General features: G+C 41.6%; 2 protein-coding genes and 1 long non-coding RNA gene across 4 annotated transcripts in view; 1 reads left to right on the top strand and 2 right to left on the bottom strand.

Annotated features, from left to right (window-relative positions):
- Positions 1 to 7,168: 7,168 nt before the first annotated feature.
- LOC105047101 (protein MIZU-KUSSEI 1) lies at positions 7,169 to 8,578 on the bottom strand. The gene has a single exon (XM_073259994.1). The coding sequence runs from the start codon at positions 8,332 to 8,334 to the stop codon at positions 7,531 to 7,533; it is 804 nt and encodes a 267-aa protein (XP_073116095.1). The 5' UTR covers positions 8,335 to 8,578; the 3' UTR covers positions 7,169 to 7,530.
- A 6,242-nt stretch (positions 8,579 to 14,820) lies between these two features.
- Positions 14,821 to 23,737, bottom strand: LOC105047102 (uncharacterized). Of its 2 annotated transcripts, none has more exons than XM_010925907.4 (7): positions 23,609 to 23,737; positions 16,860 to 17,023; positions 16,649 to 16,718; positions 16,404 to 16,509; positions 16,151 to 16,249; positions 15,948 to 16,061; positions 14,821 to 15,659 (listed from the first exon to the last, which is right to left on the bottom strand). In XM_010925907.4, exons 2-7 carry the CDS (start codon positions 16,999 to 17,001, stop codon positions 15,231 to 15,233), a joined length of 960 nt encoding a protein of 319 aa, XP_010924209.1. In that variant the 5' UTR covers positions 17,002 to 17,023; positions 23,609 to 23,737; the 3' UTR covers positions 14,821 to 15,230. The 2 variants fall into 2 exon arrangements, with proteins under 2 accessions (XP_010924209.1, XP_073115360.1); XM_073259259.1 differs by having other exon boundaries at positions 14,821 to 15,653.
- A 1,376-nt stretch (positions 23,738 to 25,113) lies between these two features.
- Positions 25,114 to 25,637, top strand: part of LOC105047103 (uncharacterized) — a 674-nt gene continuing 150 nt past the window's right edge. The window contains exons 1-2 of the long non-coding RNA XR_002164941.3: positions 25,114 to 25,254; positions 25,479 to 25,637. The exon at positions 25,479 to 25,637 is cut by the window's right edge and continues 150 nt beyond it. This is a non-coding gene — a long non-coding RNA (uncharacterized lncRNA). The remainder of the gene's footprint in view (positions 25,255 to 25,478) is intronic.

Raw genomic sequence — 25,637 nt, 5'->3', positions numbered from 1 at the left:
GATGCATCGACAACTGTGACCTGGCCGTAGATGGGATCGTGGATGGCGACCTCTTAGATTCGGCAGCCTCAACTAGTTAGGATTCTGGCAAAACCCAAGGGGACGGTGGACTCCAATCCTAATTTTTCGGATCCTAGCTCTTCTCCTACCCGCCCTAGCTCTCCACAGCCTATGGTAAGCTTGCCGGGTTCACCACTGGACTCCGATGGATGGCAGAAGCCATCCAAAGTGGCCTAGCGGTGCTCGTCAGAGAAAGCTAAGAGCGAGTTGGGCTCAGAACGGGTTGAGTTAGGGGGACACAAACCCAGATTCAAGGTCCTATCCGAGTTGGGCTTGGGTCCGAATGCCATGGAGGTGGGCATGGTGGAGAACCAGGGGGCAATGGATTTTTATATGGTGGAGGCGGGTGGGCTATCACTGAAATGGGCCAGGAGCCCAACCCGGGTTGCTCAACCAGGCCCAACCTGGGATGGTGAATTGGGCTTAGTGGATGATGCTAAGGCGGGCCCAATCGAGGAGCCTATAACTAGCTAGCTGACGATCGGGGGAGGGCACAACTTTAAAACCTGCTACATCTTAGAGTCTCGAAGGATCCTCTCCGATTGACGGTCGGTTGGATAGTTCTTACCAGAGATCTTCACCATCTAGGAAGGTCGTCACTGACGGTGGTGACTCGCAAATGAAGGAGGCAGCTACCCTCTCCCCCTGTCTCGCAAGGGTGTCTCTTCGTCGGTCGATGGGTGGATGGCTAAGGCTGGAGATGGGACGTGGGATGGTGGGGCTGGGGAGATGGAGTCACTGACGGCCATCACCATCACCATCTCCTCCTCACCTGCACTGGCACCGAAGCAGTCATTTGCAGCAGATGGAGTTGGGGAGTCAGGAGATGGCTCTCATGTGGGCCACGAGAAAATCATGGGCCGGCTTAAAAATGCCTTACGGGCCATGGGGGATCCAGCGGGAAAGAGTATGGGGTGTGGGGAGTTGGGAGATCCTGGTGATGCTTCAGATGGATCGGTGCCGGCTTCATCTCCCACCCACGAGGTTCTCATGTGAAATATTCGGGAAGCGGGTAAGCCATCTTTTCGCTCTACCTTTAAAAGACTCATGTAGTAGTACAATCTAGATTTGTATGTTTTGATGGAGACTAGATTGTCTAGACCTAGCTTAAATCATGTTAGGCATCACTTTCCTGCTAGCTAGGGTTTCTGCGCCGTTGAGTCATAGGATTTGTTGGAGGGTATCGTTGTTGTTTGGCAGACTGGGATTATCTTTGTGGATGTATTCCATCGTTATACTCAACAAGTCATTGTGGTTAGTACTGAAATGATTGGGTTCACTTGATTTTTGTCTGATGTGTATGCCAGTACTGAGTACCGTGAGAGAAAAATTTTTTGGTAGGAGGTAGTTAGCTTGATTGATCAAGGGATCCCTACTGTCGTGGCTGGTGACTTCAATTGTACTGTTGGCCTAGAGGATACAAAAGGAGGTAGGCCCTTCACAGAGGATGTGAGCTTTAAAGAGTTCAGAAAAATTATCCAGTCCACTGGCCTCATGGATCTTGGCTTTGTGGAACTGCAGTTTACCTGATGCAACAATCATTTGGGTGTAGCTAGAGTGTGGGAGAGAATTGATAGGATGTTTGCCATGGCTAGCTAGATCCAGCATTATTCTACCTATTGTGTGCACCACTTCTCGAGGATTGCCTTGGACCACTGTCCCTTGATGCTGGCCACTGACACTTCTTCTCATTATCGAAGCCCATTCCAGTTTGAGAAGTTTTGGCTCTCTTACCCCAAGTCCTGGGAGATTTAGGGAGGTTTGGAGATTGCTAATTCGGGGCAATGCCAGGTTTCAGATGAGCAAAAGACTGGAGTTGATGAGAAGGCGCTTGCTGAGGTGAAACATGACTGAGGTGGGTGACATCTTCAGGAGGCTTGAGACAGTTGAGGCCTCTATCTCGGAGCTTCAGGAGCGGGAGGATCGTGAGGGCGGCTTGTAGAGGCGGACTTGGCTGATCGTCAGAGTTTATTCTCCACCCATCACTCCCTCTTGCGACAATTGGAGATTCTTTGGAGACGGAAATCCAGGGTGTAGTAGATTAGAGAGAGAGATCAGAATACAAGATTTTTTCACCAGTCTACTATCATCGGGTGACACCAGAATCAGATCAAGGTGCTCAAAGATGCAGTGGGGCAGTGGCTGATGGCTGACGAGGAGATTAGACAGTAGGTTGTTTAGTTCTTCAGATCCTGCTAGTCGATGCCACTAAGAGGGGCCTAGACTGCTCCTCCCCTTCCAGGTGAGGTTGTCACGGAGGAGGAGAATAGGGGTTTGATGGAGGATGTATCCGAGGATTAGGTGCGGAGAGCCTTTTGGATGATGCCCAAGGACAAGACTCCAGGTCCTAACAGCTTCCCTCCTCTCTTCTATAGGAGATATTGGTTGCCTATCTGGTTTGAGGTCATTGCGGTTGTGCAGGAGTTTTTTGCTATTGATCAGATGCCCGGATTGTGGAACAACACTTTTATTGCCTTGATTTTGAAGAGACAGGATGCAGTGGAGCCTGGCCACTACTGACTGATCAGCTTATGCACTACTCTATATAAGATCTATGCTAAATTGATGGTGTGCAGGATGAAATCCATTCTTCCTCATTCAATCTGCTCTGAGTAGAAGGTGTTTGTCAGTGGACCTAGTATATCCGATAATGTGCCTATCACCTAGAAGTTTATACATAATCTTCATCGGGCTACTCCTCGATGTAGCCTCATGGTGATCAAACTTGATATGGAACGGACCTATGATTGCATGAGTTGGAGCATTCTGGAGTGGGCCCTGACAAACTTCAACTTGTACTTTAGATGGATTAGTTGAATCATGGCTTGTGTCCAAGGTGCTTCTTTTGCCATCTTGATCAATGGATTACCTTTGGATTTCTCTCACTCTTTTATCAGGCTGAGGTATGGTTGTCCCCTATCTCCCTACCTCTTCATTATCCATGCTGATGCTCTTTCATGAGCTATCTGTGCTGCAGCCTAGGGATCAGCTTTAGACCCATATGTGCCAGCCCCTGGTGTCTAGCCGATCTCGTATCTTTTCTTTGTAGATAACTGTCTACTGGTGGGCCAGGCCTCTGCCCAGAATGCAGCAAGATTCCGATGACTCTTGGAGGAGTATTGCGCTGCATCGAGTCAGAAAGTCAACCTCGCCAAATCTGCAATTATATTCAGTCTGAAGACTCCAATCTAGCTGCAGGCTACGATTAGGGATATCCTAGAGATTGGAGAGCGCAAAGGGACTCTACAGTACATGAGAGTTTCGATCACTGGATGCAGGCTGCGGAGGATGAGTGCATGGATATTGAGCGGTCAATCCGAGAGCTACTGGAGGTTTAGCAAGTTCGTGCCTTATCCATGATGGGATGGGTCACCCTAGTGAGGTCTGTTCTTAATTCTATTCCTATTTACTTGCTTTCGAACACGATACTTTTCATATCCTTGGTGGCGATGCTATTGCAGCTCTTTCGAAGTTTCTTGTGGGGATCCCACTCGGGGGGTGGAGGTGTGCCCTTGCTTGCTTAGGAGATGGTTTGTCAGCCCTTGAGGGATGGCAGCTAGGGTATTCAGTCCCTAGCGATGAGAAGGGAGACCTTAATCGAGAGACATGCATCCCAAATTCTGCTCAATCCTGATTCTTTTTGGAGTATGGTCATGATAGTTAGGTACGGTCTGTGGCCAACCTACGGTGAGATCTGACCTAGTCGTTGTGCTTTTTTGTGGAGGGAGATTTGTGCCCGGGCCCCTAAGGTGATTCCCCAGATACGTTGGATGGTGGGGGATGGACGCTCTGTGAGCCTTCTTCATGATCGATGGATTGGTGATCTGCCCTTGAGCCGGTGGCCGATATTTATCAGCTCCGAGTTGTTGAACTCCATGAGAGTTGCTGATATTTTTCGAACCGATGGCGGGGGATGGGATCAAGTAGTGGTATCCCATTTGTTCAGGGAGGTGCTGAGGGAGAGAGTGTTATCCTAAGCGACCCCCATCCACAGCAGTCCAGATATCAGAGTTTGGGGTCACTCCTGCACTCCAAAGGTTATGACGACTGATCTCTACAAGCTTTATAGGAGGGAGCCCACTAGGCACAGAGATGTCAGATGGATTTGGAGGATGGAGGTGCACCTGAGAGTGAGTTTATTCCTCTGAAAGGTGATTCGATGCCAGCTTCCGACTAGATCTCTTCTGCTGGCTCAAGGTATGGATATTCAGCTGGCTTACCCTTATTGTAGATTTGAGGAGAAGACCCTGGAGCACACAATATTCCATTGCCTGATGGCGAGGCATGTCTGATCCTTGATTGGGATGTACCTGTAGATTGTCCAAGTAGCAACCTCTACCGAGACCTTTTTGGAGCTCTTGGAGCGTAGCTCTGGAGGTGGCATTCTTAGAGCGATGGGCATGCGAGCAATTTATGTGGCCTTCCATATCTGGCCGGCTAGAATAGCCTAATTTTCTAGTCTATGCAGCCATCAGCGAGATTTATTGTGGAGAGAGCCTTAGCTATGGCAATGGAGATTATCGATATGATGTCCGGACTGTCGGAGATCTGAAGCTCCCATCCTGCTCATGTAGCGACCTATCGGATGTTTATCTCCTGAGAGCTCCCTCCTCCATTATTTTTGAAGGTCAACTTTGATAGGAGTGTCAGAGGCAGGCAAGGTGGAGCCAGGTTTGTTATTCACAGACCCAACTCCAGGTTAGTGGTGGCAGGGGGGAGTCATTTGCTGGAGCCCACGGATCCTTAGGTCGAGCTCCATGTAGCTTGGATGGGGATTGTGTTTGTTAAGAGGACTCTAGGAGCGAGTTAGCTTATTGTCGGGGGCGAGTCTTCCATAATGGTGTCGTGGTTGTAGAGTTATACCAGCAATGGAGCCATTTATCCCCTCCTGCATGACGTCTTAATTTTGTTAGAAGGATGCATTATCCTAGTCATCAGATATATCTTTTAAGAGGTGAATATTATAATAGATTGAATAGTAGTCTTTAAGACGAACATACCGATGATATCTTATACATCGAAGTTAGGGATCTTCTTAAAAAAATTTTGAAATTTTTTATTTTCTAATACTCCCGATTGTATTGATTGTTGAATGAGCCACCTCATAAAAAAATATATTTATATTTTTAAAAAAATATATAATAATAATAATAAAATAATGATGGGCCAAGCCATCAAAAGGCTCCAAATGGTCCCGTCCCCCAAACTCTAGCTTTTGAGCCCCTTGTAATAAATAGTGCATATGTCCCATTTTGTTTAGAGTTTCACGTCCGAGCCGTAAGCTATGCTCACCGAACATCCGTCCACCCCCCCACCTCCTCTCTCTCTCTCTGCCTGCTTTGCTTGGCATGCCTTGGGATGACAAATCTGAACAACAGTCCAAATTTCAAAAAGACCAGATTTCAACACATCTTTCCCTCCCCACAAAGTCTCTGTTACTTTCAAAACGATTAGTGTCCCCACAAATGTTGGGCTTAGAGTACCCAGCACTGTACCACAAGTGACAGGAAATTGCACTCAAAGTGGGGTTTGCACCGTCCTGCTTAGAATAGATTGGTCACATGCGCTGCAGATATATGGTGGGCCCAGGACTGGGGCCTTAAAACGAAGAGAAACTTGGTCGTGGTTTTGTGAAAATTGCAATCACTTAATCCACAACCAATGAAAATGCCGATTAGCCAATTCTTAGATGTTTTGATACAATTTAATCGTGACAGATTAATATAATTTAGTACAATGGAGGAAGAATTACTCTCATTGGCTATACCAGTAAAAAAATACAATCGCGATTTGTACTGGTGAGAAGCTTTTACTATCACAGGAAGGGGAGCATGCCTGCATAAAGATCCATGCCAAACATCGAGGTCAGGTGTCAGCACTACGAAGGGTAAGTACTTGGCATAGGGTAGGGCGCACCACCCCAGTCCTCGTGCACAAGGTAGGCCAGGGGTCTTCAAATATAATTCCGAAGGCTTAATTATCCCAAAGAAATTTTCTTGCTCAGCCCCAAAGTAAATCTACTTCTAGATTCCGTCCTCTTTCAACGACGAAGAAACTCTTTTTACCGAGCTCGGATAAGAAATCTCTTGACATCTAAGCTAAAGCATCCGTCATCTTGATAGAAGTTTGTCCCACGGAAAATCATATAAAGATTGTATATTGGTACTACGTATTTGGCAATTGCCATTATACCATACACCTTGATCACTTTTTCACCTAAATAGATCCACAACTGTCCATATTATTAATCAAACAAGATAACCATGTTAAAAAGAACCTAGCTAGTTGCATCTCTCTCTCTCTCTCTAAGATAACCATGTTAAAAAGAACCTAGCTAGTGGCATCTCTCTCTCTCTCTCAGTGTGTGCAATGGCTGGAAGACTTGTGCCATATTGCATCATCAGGGAATACTGTAACATCCGAATCTTTCTTGAGGAAAAGTATAAGAGATGTACGAGACTTAAACAGTATGCTCATACGGTGGCCAATAAATTAAGATGTTGTCCAAGGCAGAAAGCACAAATAACACAGGCATGCGCCCTCAAAATAATAAAAATGGTGCACGAGTTGTTCTTATAACAGTAGCTTAACTCTCTGTACTGGTTACATATTATTGAGCTACCCTTGGCCTACAGTGAATAGGTTGTCCGTTAATCTTCGTACGGCCAACATGTCCCCTCTTTGGCCTAGACCATGCTAAATCAAAGCAGATGCACCAAAACCCATCTTTTCCATGGTTTGTCCTGTATGAATATAATAAGATACACATCACTTCCAACTTCCAAGTTCCATCCACATACCATCGAATTAAATATTGATCAGTACCACCACCCACTGTCCTTTCACCCCTTGCAGGGGAACTTGACTACTGAAAATGACAACTCACGGTTTGTTTATGTCTAGGCTTTTATCCCTCCATTTTAAATCTGGGGCGTTGGAGGGAGGGAGGAAGGAAATTAAGTTCATCTAATAGCTAGGAAAAATGAAGATTAAAGTTGACAAGGAAATAAAGGTCATTTAATCTGAAAAAAAATATCATTTAGGAAAATTTATCCATCCAAATGAGAGAAAGAACTAACTAGCGATACATCCATTTAGGAATACGTATACATCAAACTACATGCTAGAGGATTCATTACGTTGGATCCTCCTATTCTTATCAGAAAGCTATACATACGTAGCCAACTATATACATTATACTCCCAACCCATGCAACGTTGCCACCAAACCTCGAAGCCAACCACTAATTTCAAGCATCAGCAGAACACCGCTATACCGCCATAAAACATAAGAAAACAAGCTCCGAAAGCAAACCAGTTTATTACCAGCAGAATGGAACGGAAGGAAGAAAGAAAGAAAAGGGCAAAACAGAGCCGCCCATCCAAAATACCAAGCTTACCGGAAAGAACCAAAGTCCTTTTCCAGGCTAAGGAGTGTGTGTGAGAGAGAGAGAGAATGGAATCCTTTGAATCAAACTCTGAGCAAGTAGATGCTGAGCTCGGGGCCACCATTGCTATCAGGGTTCATCATGTACAAGGCCTCAGAGTCTTTAGATCCCACCACCCGCTCAAACCTCGCCCTCATGTACATCATCTCCCCCTGAGGGCCGCCGTCCCCCGGCAGCACGCCGGCGCCCATCGACACCGGCTGGACCGCCCGCAGCACCCTCCAATCCGCCGGGCCGCACTGGCGCCGCACCGCATACCCGCACTTCTTTCCGTTGCAGTAAGCGCGCCACAGAGGCTCCTCCACCAGCTTCCCCGCCGCCTTCCGCCCGCCGCCGGATCCCCTCCGCTCGCACTCCAGTGCAATTCTCACGAGCCCCGACGCCATCTCCCTCACGAGCGTGCTCGTCGGTGTCGCCAGCTCGATGAGCAGCGCCGGGCACGACCGGGGGTCCACCTGGAACGCGAAGTGGACATGCCCCCTGCGGTGTCCGAAGAGGGTGCCTATGACGCGAGGACCCAGCCCGGCCGGCCGACGCCTCCCGGCAATCGCCGCCGTGAGCACCGAGCGGAACCTCGAGACGGCCACGGCAGCGGAGAAAGCTCCTCTTTTTCTTGCAGCCGGCGGAGGAGCGGCCGCCGCCGCCGCGGCCTCGTCATCGCAGACACGTGATGAGGAGTGGGAGAAAGCTGGAAACTCCTGCTCTCCATCACCATCCGCGTGCTTCTTCTCTTCACCAACGCCACCCTTTCCAATAATCCATTGGAAATGCCGCTTGGAGAAGGAAAGGGATGACTCGTGGGTGCTTCTTGCCATGATGGTCCTCATCTGGAGAGGGAGAGTAAAAGAAACAAAAGAAAGATTTTGTTTTAAAAAAAAAATGCGCGGAGAGTGCCGAGTGATCAAAGGGTAAAGACAATGGGGAGATTAGATTTAGAGATTCCCATCGAATGTCTCCTTTTGGGCTCGGGGCTCATTTATTCCAAGCTTCTAGTCCTCTTTGTCAGCGGCTGGGGCAGTCCTTCTGGCACCGGGGGGGGATGGCTGGAGGACACCAACAGGGAGAGGGAGGTGACCATACCCACCAAACTTTTTAGCACGAGAAAGGGGAAGGAGCGGTGATGGAAGGTGAGATGAGACCGTTGGTGTGAAGACCTTGGGATTGGGAGGGGGAGTGGGCCCCAAGATGGGGAGAAAGAAACAGGGCAGCTTTGACTGGCGGGGTGCATGGGAAACAGTTAAGTTGCAGGTATGGACACAACAATCGTACCAACCTATGGGGGACAAACACCACAGCTATGTCTTCCTTCAAACAGCCCTCTGATATGATAGGGGTCGGCTGATGGTCCTGGGGTTTCAGGGGAGGAGTAGTTTTAAGCCCAATGCAAGCATATAATATATATATATATATATATATCAGATGTATCCATGTACAGAATCCTATCTCAGCTAAGAAGCTCTTCTATATTCTTCAGCTCATTTAGATGTCAAGGTTCCGAGGTTTAAGTATCTTTGTGCCAGCTAATGTGATGCAAGACATGATTCGTTTCCCGTAGTGGAGTGTAACATTAGGAGTTTTGGGTGACCAAACTAGAATCTCCTGTTGACAATGTCCACAGCCCAAGGCAAAGAGCAATAAGCGGGTCCAGGCCTTACCTTGGGATGCTTCTGATACACTGGTGCAGCGATTCTTTGATGGAAGGCGATTTTTAAAGGAAAGATCTGCAGCAACTGGAGGATTGATCCTTTCATGGCAAATAGAGGTACTAATAATGTTGTCCTTCGAATTGATGGATGGAAACTTGCAATACTGGGCTTGGATGGAAATAAGCAAACATAAGTAAAAGGAGTGCTACATCCTGGTACCCGTGAGGCTCTTTTGTTTTCTTTGGTAAAATTCGATGGTTATCACCAACAGATAAATGAATACAGTCTCACCCATATACTTTCTGTGATTTTACCTTACATGTACTCCTCTGTTACATGGGACAGGAATCCTTTGGATCTAATGCTTGCTACCAGTCTGTGGGGTGATACATGGAAAGCTATGCTAAAATAGTATGAAAGGAGCTGTGTGAGAGAAACCATTTGAAATTTCAAGAGCCAAGGATTTCCTCCTTTTAATGAAGAATGGATTCACCAAACTTGGAGTTGGTGGCAGCTGCTTGCAATTACGATTGGTTGCTTCAGCATTGCTGAAGCCATGAACCAGCAGCAATCTTGGCAGTACCACCTAATGGATTCTGATGAATGTTTTAATTTAGGATTGGAAAGGTTCTAGCAGGCAAAGGTACATTGATCCATGGAAACTTGTTTGTCCTCTTCGATGGTGGTTCCAGCACACCATGTTCATTTATTTTGGCCTGCTAGTGGGCATATCTAAGCTGATCTTACCCTTCAGAATAAACAGGATTTCTCAAAGTTAGCCCTGCACATGACATCAAAGCTTTTTTTTTTTTTTTTTTATAATAAATAAATAAATATACATTGAGATATATAATATAAGAAATTAGAGTTCTAATTTTTCCAGAGTTACACTGTTCATTCCTAAGGTTCAGAGATTCACTCATACATTGTAAACAATATATGAATTGCAGTCTCTGAGTTTGAAATCAAAATATGACATGGCCTTTAGTGATCCAGCAGTGCTGCTGTTAGAGGACTAAAGTTTCTTTTTTTTTAAAAAAAAAATTTCTTTTTTTTCAAAATATGTCAAAAGAAGGTTAAAATAGTGTTTCCAACACTATATGGTCATCAAACAGTGCAGAAAGCAGTTCGTTGCAGCAAGATTCAGAAGTTGTTCAACCAGGTGTGAACAATGACTGGAGCATGATGCAAGAAAGATACATATAAAAGTTAAACAGTGGAGAAAATAAAAATTTGGAAGCAGATGACATGTTGCTAAAACAGGACTAGAGCCAAAAGCAGGAAAGATGATACACTTGTCTGAGCCCTGCAAGCACCTCGTCGGCAAGCTGTCCTTAATGTTCCCATCAAAACAGAGAGATTTAATAATGTGAGACACATATATAATAAGACAGTGGTACTAAATGGACAAGATCCTGACAGTACATCTAATTCGTAGACAGGAGGAAATTGTTGAGACAAATGACACGGATTCATTGGCCTACCGGTGAAGATGACCTTAAGCTGCGTTTAGTTTGCAATCGAAAGTGGAATCAGTATGAATTCATCATGCCAATTATTTCTTTTAATGGATTTGGTTCATAATTAAAATCGAAATCAAAATTAAAATAAAATTTGAATACTATGAAAGAATAAAAATTAAATTTTTAAGGAATTGAGATATTTTTATTCTTACTTGAATAGAAGTTATTTGTTTCGTTCCTGTTGCAGAGTTTAACTCTCCTCAACCAAGTACATCCTTAATTCAGATTTTGGACCTCAATGCACAGACGACTGATCTACAACTGTTCTTCCTGAATTTTGTGCACAAACTCCTTCTTGGGCTTTTCCTTTTTATTATTGTTAGAGAAAAAGCTACTCCATAGTTTTACATGCAGCAGTAAGTGATGAGGCTTCAAAGCCTATCTCTAGAATCACCTCATGGTGCACATTTGATCTAGATTCTGGTCAAGTCTAGGGAATTTTAAAGGATCACTCTTGCTCCTCATAGACAATGACCAATAACGTGAGTGTTCCTTATTGCCCACCAGCCTTCTAGGTTCATCATATGCTCTTCTTTTGCTTAAAGTTGCTTAGCTCTGGATACTGACACCAAATTTGGAAGGCTGATGTCAGGTTGACCACCTGCCATGAGGATCAGCTTAGGTGTTCCAAGGAGCCCTCTAAGGTTTAGGACTATTCTTCCATAGCCAACCCTATTTTAATGAAAAAGGCGTGAATGGTAATGAGTCCCTAACCTACTTTGTTATATCAATTCGTATTACAACAAAATTGGACATCAGGCAGTCAAAACCCTAGACAAAAGTAGAAAAATCCGTTGGCAAAACTTCTACCGACAGTTTCGCCCATCATGTGTTTCTCCACTAGGGCTTTATAATGTAACTGGTCTATAAAAATTTTGAAAAAAAAAAAAAAAGTTTCATGCATTGTCACAAGATGTTGGAGTACTGCTATATTATATTGCTGCAGTTCAAGCAACCGTTGATATAGATAACATTTCTAGCCTATCATATAGTGATGTTTACTATCGTATCATACTTTGTAATAACTACAACTACTGCTATATTTAAATAATAAAATGTGACAAAAATATGGTCATTATATTGCGGTGGTCGTAACTACTATAATTGTGTGATGATGGCATGTAAAGTAATATGACACTAGCATAGATTTCGCTAGCTTTTGAATTATATATGTTATACACTTATAGTTTATTATGAACAACCAAAAATAAAATGAATCTATAAATCTCATATGTAAGATTATTTATTATTTATATGGTCAATCCATGCACCAATATAAGCACATCATAAATTTGTTAATAACAAAAATCATAACAACTTGGAATGTGGTTGAATTCAGCACCAAATAACATGGGTAAAAAGACAGAAAGATCTTAAACCCAAGTCTGACATGGAATAATCCACATAACAATTCACACACAAAACCAGACACTGCTCAATTGTCTTAAGAGAATAAAACCTACAGAATAGCTAGCCTCACATCTAATGCCAATAAAGAGAGAGGAGATCATCACAATTAAACTTACATATTCGGTTACATGCAAAACAAAAATAAAGTAACTAGTGAACAGCGATACAATAATCTTTTTAACCTATATATTATTAGTTATCAATCTCTTTACGGTGCTGAGGACCATGACTTGATGATAAGGAGGATCCATGCACATGTAGCGGAGCATCATGAGCATTAGATGCATCTGGTATCTGTTAACCCAAAAACCAAAAAATTTCATATATAAGGTGAGTATGCAACAGTCCATCATTTCCATGATCTATTCTACTCCCAAGGAATCAAACTACTGATTAAATTTATAAAACACTGAGAAATCAATCCAAGGACTTTATATTACCTCTCTATGGCAACCTGCTACTTTTTTTTGGTAATGGAAAACTCAAATGGGTCCAAGCATGACTAATCTCTATAGAAATGGTTGTTTGGTAAAGAATTTCTGATTTGTTTCACACAGGCACTTAGACAAAATTATTAACTGTCGTTCTTATGATTGAGATTTTTTATTATCAGACTACATTGTTAGATTTTTTTTCGAAATAAATTTACATCTCCATAGACTCTTGATTGCCATCCCAAAAAAAATGTTGATCACTTGGGACAACATACTGCAAATTATCAATAGTACTTTAATGACTAAATCTCGGTGAAGTTTAAAGTGCATAATAAAATAAAATGCATCCGATGATGAACCTCTTACAGTAAATCAAACTCTCACCACATTGCTGAAAGAGCACAAAACGTTAATATATCTGTTCAGAAAAATGTCAAGATGGTTCCACTGGATTAATGTATAACTAATTAGTAGATAAGAAGAGTTGGAAAAAGGAAAGTATTATGTACCACACATATGTTAGATTTTCTTTTCTTTCCTAACACAGTCATATTTCAACATGAAACCAACGCACGACCAAAGGTAGAGCTTAGGCAGACCCCAACTGGGCCATGGGTCCCTAAGGTTATCAGTTTTCCTGCAATTCCTGTTATTGCTACAATCCATCCATTTTTTTTTTCCATCCTAGCATTCCCCTTCGCTCAGTTACCCACCTCTCTAAAATTGGCCTCCTATTTTGGTCATCTTCGCGTCCCAAAAAACCTTGCACGAAGTCATCTTTTTCACCTTTATTCAGTCAAAAGAACTTAAAGGAACTTTTGGCACCTGAATCGACCCTCAGGATACTTCGGAATTTAAAAAAGATGAAAGGCACTTTTTGGTACTTATTTGGTTTTATTCAGGTTAAAAATATACAAAGGGATAGCTTTTAGATATTGTGCTGTTGAATTTTTGGTTGTCATCATAAAGTAAAAATCCATTGACTGGTAAAGTCATCATGATACTTTCATGGATTTGAAAAACCTCACATTTTCCTTTGAATAAATTATCAAATCGTCCTGAAATTAGGGGTACATTATACTTGAGTCCAACGGTCATCAGGACATAAGAAAACATGTGCATCCTCCTCCTCATTCAAGGAAAATTTTAATTTTTTATATGAGGTAAACAGTTTCATCAGTGTCAATTTAACTGGATATAAATACTGGTTTCACAAATTAGTGGATGTAAATATAATGAATGGGAACATTAAGAGTGTTTCTGTAATTTAACCTATATATATATATTTTTAATGTAATTCATCAAATGAAGAAAACTAGTACCCTAAAGAAGAGGGAGAAAAGGTTGCAGATGTGACCACAACCAAGAACCAATTCGAGCAGATAACACAATTATTGGACTTGTGCTTATGGAGCCTCTGTTTCATATTCCAGCTGTTCTTCCTTTCTTGCACGGTTCTATGCACTTCCTCTTATGGGTGCATCATCGCCAGCAGCCTTATGGACTTCTCCTTCTCTCAGGCTTCTATAATCTTTTGTATTCTACTTTACTATTTCAATTACCGTGTTTCTTTCTTCGTACTACTTTCTGCCTTTTGTATATCTTTCTGTATGTTACCCTGTCTGTCCTCTGTAAACTGTGGTTGTTATTCTAATATATTCACTGGTTCCCTGTTTACCAAAAAAAAAAAACTAGCATTTGGTATGGTCCATTCTTTAATCTATACCAAGGCATATAGCCCCCATCTCCTTTTTCTCCCTTTGATGAATAATGGTAGGGGAAGCACCATTTCAGATTAAATATGGATCTTTCCCTGGCTCAAAAGCTGAGTGAGCTGCCACTGGCGGACCAAAGCTAATTGAACTCTAGACAACGACTGAAATGGGAGCCACTCATTCCCATTCCCAGTCCAGTGTTCAACTCCCCCCCAACCAAATATGCCCTAAATAAAGATAAGCACAATATGATTACCAAAAGGGTTTCAACAAACAAAAGAGGTTGTGTAGAAGGGAAGGAAAGAGAAGGGGGCTATTAAATTAGGATAAGAAAAGCTCCATAGAGACAAAAGGCTGAAGAAAATCCAGAATTTGACAATTTCTGGAACAGGCAGAGCATAGGATAAGAAAATGTACTAACAGGGCGTCGTCCATAGACAAAGGCTGAAGCAAACCCAGAAATTGACAATTTCTGTAACATGCAGAGCATAGGATAAGAAAATGCACTAACAGGGTGTCGATAAGAACCATTCATGACAGCAAACCCAGATAAGCTATTAAATTCTTGCAGAACCACGAAGTAGGTAGCAAAGTTTATGGTAATTCTAAAAATCCCAAGATACTTCCGTTGGCAAATGTTTAAGTACATGACATTTTATAAATTTGTGCAAAATGATACATGATAAAAAAACTCCTAGCTAAGGGACATGATATGAATCATTTAGGACTGTATAACAAGGCACCTTGTCAACAACTCCAGAATACAAGAATTTTCTGATCCACATCACGTCTGTAAAGTCCATGGCTAGTCTCAAACCTTTAACACTGAGATCACTTATCTTTAGCAAACAACATATAGTAACAAGACTGAACAGAATGAAAAATCCCAGACTTTGTAAATGTGCAACTTGGTATTTGGAGGAAATGAGCAATCATCCACCATTAAGACAGCCCATCCCAGTGGAAAATCATGGACCTAATTTATATTTTTCCTGTTAACCTCTCCACTTTCCTGCTATTTGCTTCTGTTTAAGAGACGGTCTTGATCTTGAATGTCTGCCACCCTCATCATCACTCTCTTCACTATCTGAAACAATAATTGTCTCCATGATCTTTGGGCTTTCCTTCATCTGCTTGTGATTTCCATTCAAAGCCTTCTCAGCATTGTGACAAATATGATCTGTTGTAGCATGCGGTGGCAATGAAGCACTAGATGAACCCACAAGAAAATTTTGAGAGCTCGATATTGATAGCCATCGAGAAGGTGCCACATTCTCCTTGTCATAATTCTGATTCTCTTTAACCGATGTTCTTGATTTTAGTGACAACTTCTCACCTGTCAATCGGAGTCTTTTCCGGCCCGCCTCATTCTCATTGGCTGCATCTTCTGTAATGATCTCTGTTCTCTCAACTTCCCTCTGTGGCTGAACAGAAAATTTTAATGAGTCAATCTTGCAAAAATAAAGCCAAAACCTACTCTCCTGTTTTCCACAGGAATATTAAATAATTTTAGATGATGTCTGTCAAGGATGACAGGAAAGACATCAGCCACCAATAAGCACTTTCAAAGTCTCACATAGATGTAATCTCAAGCCAAGCCTACATAAGGGATAGCTAATTCAGCTGGAGCTTTTCAGACTCCAAACCTTCATAATTCATGTGGAACACCAGAGCAGAACTCAATACGAAAGCCAGCTATGGTTTCTTATTACCATGGCGATGCCGCAACTATTTATCCTTCCAGTAGTTCCAGGATCTGCATACTTCTCAGTCCAAGATCGGGCTTTTTGGTCAAAAGCTTGTCTGTTGTATTTGTACTCCCTGCTCTGCACACCAACAAGAAGGCGAACATAGAGCATAATTATGTTGGTTTTGCTGCTTGTTGCATTACTTTCTAGCATGTGAGTATACTTACAGCTTCAGCCATGAGGCCATCATCTGGGTTGGGCTCACTAAGTAACAAGCCAATACTTGTTAAAACGGTTGAAATGTTCAGGGATGGTTGCCATGCTCCCTAGAATGACATATGCATGGACATGTTTCATATGTGGTGGATGTCATGCATGGAGGAGCAACCATGACAGAAGTCAATACACCAAATCATTAAAATAAAGACATATTTGCAACTTCAAAAAATGTAAGTGATATAGAGTATTCCACAAATGTACCTTAGGCGGCAAATTGAGGATATCAAGGCAGATCCGGCCTCCATTATCAATATTGGGATGGTAAATGGGTGTAACAAAAGTCACATTTGGTGGTTGGAAAGGATATCTGCATTTCGAAACATTAAAAAGTGGTGGCTCATTCTATGCTTAAATAAAAACAAAAATAAATAGCGAGAGGATAGGTAAAGGAAAACTTGAAAAAAGTAAAATCCAAGATTTAATAATGACAAATTAGACTAAAATACCTTTCGGGAATTTGTATCTTGAGAGTAAAAACCCCTTTAGAGTAGACAGTTCCTTCAGGTCCTTCAATCCCTGTAAGCATCAATTGATAAAGCATCTATGTGGCAGTGGATGCATTTGCAAACATGTTTCGAGAAAGAAAGCCATTTAAAAATGTTTCAAAGGAATTGGGGAAAACCATGGCTTTAGAGGAGAAAGATAAAAGAAACTTACGGGCCTCGAAGCTTGACAAAGAGGAAGATGAAAGGTTCTCATTAGCTGAAATTTGAGGAAGGGAGACCCCTGGAGGTGGGTCAGTCATTAAGAGCTTGAGCTCCTTCTGCATTCTGAGATTCAGCCTTGCAGCTTGAGCCATTCGTCCAGAATTAGGTAGCGCACTGCCGCATCTCCAATTATTAATCCATTACCCAAAAGCATGCAACAAAGTTTATGTGTGTGTGTGTGTGTATACATATATCTTCTCTGCATAACATGGTAGAAGTTGCAGGATTTCAATCCTTGGACTGCAATGCATGTTATGCAAAAAGGTATGTCCTTGCAGAAAACTTTCATCAAATATATTACAAGCCAAACATAATGTTACAAGTGTTTTATGAATACTAGCATTCGTCGTCACAGAGGAATCTTGCATTATTTGACAAATGTCGAACAAACTACAAACTATGTGAAATTTTCAATGGAATAAGGAGGGGAACATAACCATGCAAAAGAAAATTTCCAAAATTGACAATCAGATGGATATAACTAGTCCAAAATTAAAGTGCATTGACTTAAAGAAGGAAACAAAACTGCAATTTAAAGATTGGTGGAAATTTAAGATGATGAAATGAATACTTAACTCTGCCTTGCCATGCAATTAGTGAAAATAACATTTTCATTAACATTCTGATGTAACAAATGTTGGTGGTATACCACAATTATTTTCTTTTTCAAAGGTCACTGTAACTTATGTTCTTCAATAAAGAAGGTAATATCTTTATTGAGGATAATTTCTGATTCTCTTATTTCATTGTTCTCCAATATGAGTATATATAGATTACAAGGTCTAGTTATTGTAGCAATTACAAGAAGAAGGAATATCTCGATTACATACTAAGAGAAGCCAAATGTAGAATAGCTAAATAAGGAGAAAGACCAAATAGGAGTGCCAGCCAAATATGAATATGTGTTAACTTGCTAAACATAGAAAAGAGCCAAATAAGAGTGCAAGCCAAAATAGAATGTTGGGTTGGAATGAGTGTGTGCTGATACATCCCCTCAAGATGAAGAATCGGGAGCACGAATCTTCAGCTTGTCCCTTAGGAACCTAAAACGGGAGGTACCCAAGGGCTTGGTGAGAATATCGGCAAGCTGATCTTGGGTGGAGATGAACTGAACAGATAGTTGATGTCTTGCAACACGTTCACGAACGAAATGAAAATCAATTTCGACATGCTTCGTGCGAGCATGAAAAACAAGATTGGCCGACAGATAAGTGGCCCCAATATTGTCACACCATAGAATCGGGGGACCATGTAAGGGATGGCTAAGTTCCTGAAACAATGACTCAAGCCAGATAAGTTCAGCTGATGCATCTGCTAAGGCTTTATATTTAGACTCTGTGGACGAGCGGGCAACTGTTTTCTGTTTACGAGATGCCCAAGAAATGAGATTGGAGCCGAGAAAGATTGCATAGCCCCCAGTGGAACGCCTATCAGTCCCACTACCCGCCCAATCTGCATCCGAGAAAGCTTGGAGAGAGCGAGAGGTGGATCGGCGAATGTGTAACCCATGATTAGCTGTAGCTTGAAGGTATCGTAAGATGCGTTTGACCATAATCCAGTGATCAGTATTAGGAGACTGCATAAACTGACATACTTTATTCACTGCAAAGAAAATATCCGGACATGTCAATGAAACTTACTGAAGAGCCCCAACAATGGAGCGATACTGTGTGGGGTCCGGATGGGAGCACCCCCTGAATCAGAATCCTTTGTCATGGCCATTGGGGTCTGAACAGGTTTACAATCAACCATGCCTGCCTTTAAAAGAAGATCTTTAATGTAGCAATTTTGAGATAATAATAATCCAGCAGAGTTCCGAACAACCTCAATTCCTAAGAAAAAATGGAGATCACCAAGATTCTTAATAAAAAATTCCTTAGCAAGCTGTTGAAGGAGAAGAGAGATCTGACTGGAGTCATTGCTGGTTACCAAAATATCATCAACATAAATGAGCACATAGAGGACATGAGACCTCATCCTTAAAATAAATAATGAAGGATCAGTTTTGCTGGCAACAAACCCTAGTCGGAGAAGAAATTAGGAGAAACGGTGAAACCAGGCACGAGGTGCTTGTTTTAACCCATATAAAGATTTGTGGAGATGACAGACATAATCTGGATGGTCGCGGTCCTCAAACCCTGGCGGTTGGGACATGTAGACTTCTTCTGTTAGGTTGCCATGTAAAAAGGCATTATGAACATCTAATTGCCGGATGGACCAACCTTGAGAGATTGCAATACTTAGAATAGACCGAATGGTGGTAGGTTTGATAACCGGACTGAATGTCTCATTGTAGTCGAGGCCAAGTTGCTGATGGAACCCTTTAGCAACTAGACGCGCTTTGTAACGCTCGAGAGACCCATCAGCTTTTCTCTTGATCCTGTACACCCATTTACACCCGACCAAATTCTTTTGATGAGATGAACGTGGAACAAGAGACCACGTACCATTGCGAATTAAGGCATTAAATTTTTCAGTCATTGCAGCACGCCACTCAGAGTGTTTAGAGGCTTGAGTAAAGCAAGTAGGTTCTATGGTGAGGATAGTGGTGGTGAGGGCGGATGGCTGGTTGGAACGGGATCGAAGTACCATAGAATGTGTACGGGTGGGTTGGGCAGGTGGGTCAGGAGAGATTTTGTCTTGCTGGGAGCTAATTGTAGGGGAAGGCGTAGGATGGGAAGGTTTTGCTGATGAGGAATTGCAATAGAGGTCAGTAAGTAATCTGGTCCGAACAGGTGCAGAGTCGTTAATGCTAAAAGGGCTTGGAGTGGGATCGGTCATAGGAGAAGGTGTTGAGACAGACCGAGAAAAGGGGGATGCAACCGATGATGAGTTGGACATACGATGCAAAGGAGAATGTGGAATCGGTGGAGGAACAGATGGTAGTGGGGTGGCCTCTTGTAGAGGGTGAAGTAATGTAACGCCCCAAGGTGGGGAAGAGAGAGATGATGGTGGTGGACAAGTTAATGAATACTGAGATTGAAAAGGAAAGGTAGATTCGTCGAAGCGAACGTGCCTAGCGATATATGTACGATTTGTTTTTAAATCGAAACATCGATGAGCATTATGAGAGGGACTATAGCCGAGAAACACACACGGTTGAGACCGATACTCCATTTTATGCCGATTGTAAGAACGAAGAAGAGGATAGCAAAGACACCCAAAAATTCGTAGGAAGGCATAGGATGGTGGTTTGTTGTGAATGAGTTCGAAGGGGGATACATCACTAGAGACTTTAGATGGCATCCTATTAATGAGAAAAACAGCCGTTTCAAAGGCATAGTGCCAGTATGACATGGGCACGGAGCCATGAGCAAGAAGGGATAGGCCGGTTTCCGTAATATGACGTGACGACGTTCGACAGTCCCTTATTGCTCGTGGGTGTGAGGAGCAGCAACACGATGGGTAATGCCAATTTTACGAAAAAATTGAGGAAGAGAACGAAATTCTCCTCCCCAGTCAGTTTGGATTGATTTAATAGTACGAGAGAAATGCCATTCAACCAAAGCTTGAAATTGTAAGAAAATAGAGAATACATCAGATTTGCACATTAATAGATAAAACCAAACATATTTACTTGGATCATCAACAAAAATTATGTAGTAGCGGTGTCCTAACAGAGATGGAGTAGGGGAAGGACCCCAAACATCACTATAAATAAGATCTAATGGAAACTGACTGCGACGATGGGACGGAAGTAAATGCAACTTACTAGACTTGCCTAATTGACATGAGAGACAAAAGGAACGAAGATGTGCAGACTTGCAGGGTAGATTATTGATTTTCACCATGGAGCGAAGCAAGCGATAATGGGGATGGCCCAAACGGTTGTGCCAGCCATCAAAAGTAGTGCTCTCGGCTACGTGAACAGATGCAGACAACGGAGAAGGGCTGGAATGGAGAGTGTATAATCCTTCTTTACTCGAACCGGATAACACTATGGTCTTGGTAGTTCGATCCTTCACAAGAAAATGAGAGGGGTGAAATTCAAAAAAGACATTGTTGTCCCTTGCAAACTGTTGTACGAAAAGTAAATTTTTGAAAATAAAAGGAACATGTAAGATGTTAGATAACTGAAAAGAAAGAGAAGAGTAGGGAGAAGAAAAAGAACCATGACCAATATGTGATATATGTAATCCCTTACCATTGCCTACATGCATCTGATCAGGATCAATGTACTCATCATAGGAGGATATAGAATGAATGTCAGGAGTGATATGGTGAGATGCTCCTGTATCTAGGTACCAAGTGAGGGCAGTGGAGAGGTGAGGGGTAGGGAGAAGTGGTGGATTAGGGTGACGTTGAGATGGATTTGGATTTAGATATGGTGAATATGAGAAATTGGCATTGGGTTGTGGAGAGAAAAAGTATGGATATGGTTGCTGAGGGCGATAGAAGCAGGTGGCATTAGAGTGGTTGTTACGATTGCAAAACGAACACTATTGAGAACCACGGCCACCAGGTGGACCAAAACGACCACGACCTCGACCAAACTTGCCACGTCCTCCACGACCTCGAGTAAAGCCACGGCCAATAGAGGGCCTAGGGTCATTAGAAGAATGGATGAACCGTTGAGTAGTATTGACAGTAGGATTGGTAGAAGTGACATCAGTAACAGTTAATTTTCTAAATGTCCGCATGCTTTCATGGCTAAATAACAGCCCATGAAGTTCAGTGTATGTCGGAGGGGTGTGTCGGTTGAGAATGCCAGGGACCGCACCTTGTAGATCATCACATAGAGCACACAATACATGAAGATTAAATTCGGTTGGCTTGAGGGCATTACCAGAGGCAGCAAGTTCATCAGCCACAGCTTTGGCACGTCGGAGCAGAGAGGTGACGGTCTCATCTGGTTTTTGACGTAGATTCTGCAACTCTAGATGCAGAGACATGAGCCTGATAGGAGATGCTGAACCAAAGTTTCATAAAGAGTGGTCCAGCACTCAAAACTAGTCTCTTTGTCAAGAAGAAGAGGAACCAAATCTTCAGATAATGAAGCAACAAGAAGGCTTACGAGTTGGGCATCTTGTTGTTGCCAAGCAGTAGCGGCAATCAGATCGGTGGGCTGTGGGTGAGAGCCATCAAGGAATCCAAACAGGCCTTGACCCTTTAAGAAGGGAGTAATTTGCTTTCTCCAGATCAAAAAATTAGATGCATTTAATTTGATAGATAGAAAATGCTGTACCGATGGAAAGGTGAGAGGGGTCGTTGTGTTGGGTGGAGGAGGAGAAGAGGGATTGGAGGAGGTAGAGATAGATGAACTGGTGACCATGAGAGAGCACAGAAGGAGGAAGAAGAAGAGATGCTCGTTGGAGCTTCAAGGCTCTGATACCATAAAGAAGGTAATATCTTTATTGAGGATAATTTATGATTCTCTTATTTCATTGTTTCCAATATGAGTATATATAGATTACAAGGTCTAGCTATTGTAGCAATTACAAGAAGAAGGAATATCTCGATTACATACTAAGTAAAGAGAAGCCAAATGTAGAATAGCTAAATAAGGAGAAAGACCAAATAGGAGTGCCAGTCAAATATGAATATGTGTTGACTTGCTAAACATAGAAAAGAGCCAAATAATAGTGCAAGCCAAAATAGAATGTTGGGTTGGAATGAGTGTGTGCTGATATTCAAGTTATGGAAGCATCACGTCGCTGTTCAAGTGGATGGAAAATTAGCCATTTATCTTAGTCTGCACCTAAAGGGAATATTTCATAACTACTTTAAATATAATATACCTAAAATTTGATCCCCACAATCTCGGACATGGCCAAAATATTTTTTTGATCTAAGAGGACATGATCAAAAATGATTTTCAGTCTATTGTTTGTGGAACAAGTTACTTGCCATTCACCATCTTTACCATTTGCTATCTTAACTAGAAACATTTGGTACTGGAATCCTTCAATATATATATGTGATCAAATTATGCCTTGCCTTTTCCTCTAAAATGAAATATTTTGTCCAGAACACTTAAGTTTTTGCGTATGGAATGCAAAGTGGGAATTTGTCATATACTAATTAAAAGCCATACTTAAGCCCGTTCCAGACCAAATAAGATTAGCTTCATCCAAAAACATTGCTTTGAAAAAAGGAAATAAAAGAAAAAATAAAGGGTAATTCAATCGGTGCCACTACTTTCTATCTACAATTCAGATATTTATTCTTCCAAAAAAAACAATTTCATATATGTACGATATTGATACTTGGTTTGCCTTGATGAATTATCCATTCCATTCAATTTCAGCATATTTATCTTTATTACTTCGCGAAAACAATATAGTAGGTATTTAGGCCTCACTAAAAGCCATCAAATCCGAAGATAATACCGGTTTGGGTGAATGATGCCCAATTAATCCTGCATCATTTTTTTCTATATCTTCTTTTTTTCACTATTTTTTTGTCGCATACTTTCAATTCTTTACAAATCTAGAGTTTTGAATATGGAAAAAATTCCGAGGGAATCCAGACACAGAACTTAGAACCAGAACCTTTTTTTAGATAATGGTACAATCGGAAAACCCTAGAAATAAAATTCATGGAGCAGCTCAGCTCCAAATCACGATTTCGAAACGAAAACCTTGATAATAAAATATGAAAGGAAACGATCTTTTAAGGGGGAAAAAGGGAGAAGCTCATCAAGGAGAGATCACGGGGAAGGAAATCGGAAAAAATAGCCAAGGAAAAAAGAAGACCTACCTCTTCTGTCGCTTTCTCGAGAAGCCCCTCAGGAACTGGAGAAGTTTATGGGACGAAATTCTCTATTTTCCCTTATCTCCATCTCCCGCTCGTCGCTCTCCCGCCTGCGCTCCGGGTTTCAGATTGGGGTTAAGAAGCGGGAAAGCCCGCGGGAGCTCCATAACCACATAAATTTTCCGGAGATGGGCCGGGCCGATGACAAGGGAAATAGCAACCCATCTGAGCCCACTCCCAACTGTCATTCTGCGATGCCTCGCTTTCTCTCCTCTCGACAAATTACAATGACCCCTCTTGAAGTTAAGTTTGAGATAATTATATATTCTCATCCAATATTTTGAATATGTATTCTATTATTTAACTTTTACTATATACATGACACGTAACTTCTATTCATATGTTTTTATCAAATAAACTAATGATTTTACTGACATCATCACTATCTAATCTATTTAAATTTTAAAATATCTTATATTTTTTTATTTTGATAATTTTTTATTTTTTTAAATTTTAAATTTTTATATTTGATCAAAAAATTATGTATATATTTCTGAAATATTAGGTATGATCATGTAATTACCCCAAACACCTAGAAGGCTCATGATAATTTACTCATAATACGATTGATGAAATAACAGCTATCGTATCGTGTTATAACCAAAAATAATGGGCAATAATGTTATAGTTATACAATGCTTTTTTTTGATCTCAAAAGAAAAAAAACAATCCACAATCTGGTTCATCAACATTCCATAATTGTTTCACAAAATATATTTAAAATTAAGTTAATTGTAAATCTAAAATATTAACTATGAAAAGTATATCAGTAATCAACCTTGCAGTTTAGTTGCTTGGAAAAATGCTTTCTCATATCATCTTACTGATCAGAATTTAAGTCCTAAATTTTAGACCATGATGACAAGTGACCGTGGGACTGGATTACTCACGCAACATTTACTTAGAATAGAACAAGAATTTCTCTAAATCTAAACTATATACTTTTTTTGAGAAAAATGACAAGCAAGCTGCCACGAACACTTGAGATGGTGAAATTTATTACAAAAGCTTGCCAAGCTTTTAGGCGACCCAATAAGGTGCAAAGAACAACCACTAAGCATGGTTTTATGAATCATTATCAGGTTGATGCTCTTGAATTATATGGCTCTAGAATCCACGTTCATGAATATTATTCTGTATTCCTAGCTGGCTTCCCTGGCGGATTCAATGTGAAAGCATCCTTCAATGGCCATGTTTCATGAAATCATGTCCAAACCATATTTGACATCAAACTGAGATACGCTTCTAGTGCTAAAATGCATCTAATTCCATGGAAAAGCGTCCAATTGCAAGTCATTATTCCATTGCACCATGCTGCGATGTGAAAGCTAACTTTGTTCTTGAATTTTGAATCTAATTCCCTGCTTTGTGGTATGTAGTTTTGCTATAAATACCATCCCCATGGCACTACTAAAGCATCAAACCAAGCATTACTTCTAAGCTTCTTAACCTTCAGTTGTTTTTGAGGAATGGCATCCTTGAAGACTGCAAAACCTTTCGGCCTCACGACACAGCCCAAGATAGGGGAGAGCGCATCCAAGGCGCAGGCCTGCAAAAAAGGCGAGCAGAAGCCCCGCCAACCCAAGAAGAAGGTAAACAGGGACGCTTCTCTGTTTCCAAAATTACGGTCTCATAAGATTGCTTAAACCAATTCAGAGAAGGCAACTTCATGAAATATTTTTTTTTTTCTCCTTTTCAGCACAGTCTTAAAGGAATCGATGTCATGTAATATTTATAATTAATATTAGAGTTAAATAGAGGCTTATGGGTGGATTAGAATTAAAGTTTGATTATTTTTGGTTTTATGTTCCAGCAGGGTAAGAGTAGCAAACCAGCAGCTAAGAATTAGAGGCAGCAACTAGAAAGTTGGGAGATCCCACATGGACTCGAGTTATATCGAGAATTGTGTTTCTTTTCTTTGTTTTTTTTTTTTTTTATGTGCTTCCTTTGTCTCTTTTTTTGGTTTTCTTGCTCT

The sequence above is a fragment of the Elaeis guineensis genome, chromosome 6 (genome assembly GCF_000442705.2).
Source record: "Elaeis guineensis isolate ETL-2024a chromosome 6, EG11, whole genome shotgun sequence".
NCBI classification, from domain to species: domain Eukaryota; kingdom Viridiplantae; phylum Streptophyta; class Magnoliopsida; order Arecales; family Arecaceae; genus Elaeis; species Elaeis guineensis.
Note: the sequence above shows the minus strand (reverse complement) of the source record. Positions and strands in the feature narration are given on the sequence as shown.

What these genes read in the sequence shown, in the direction of transcription:
- LOC105047102 (XM_010925907.4), bottom strand. Translation starts at nt 17,001, where the DNA reads ATGGCTCAAGCTGCAAGGCTGAATCTCAGAATGCAGAAGGAGCTCAAG. An exon ending in TTTGTCAAGCTTCGAGGCCC is followed by an intron (nt 16,719 to 16,859) that starts GTAAGTTTCTTT and finishes TGATGCTTACAG; the next exon opens with GGATTGAAGGACCTGAAGGA. An exon ending in ATGGCCTCATGGCTGAAGCT is followed by an intron (nt 16,062 to 16,150) that starts GTAAGTATACTC and finishes GTTGGTGTGCAG; the next exon opens with AGCAGGGAGTACAAATACAA.
- LOC105047101 (XM_073259994.1), bottom strand. Translation starts at nt 8,334, where the DNA reads ATGAGGACCATCATGGCAAGAAGCACCCACGAGTCATCCCTTTCCTTC.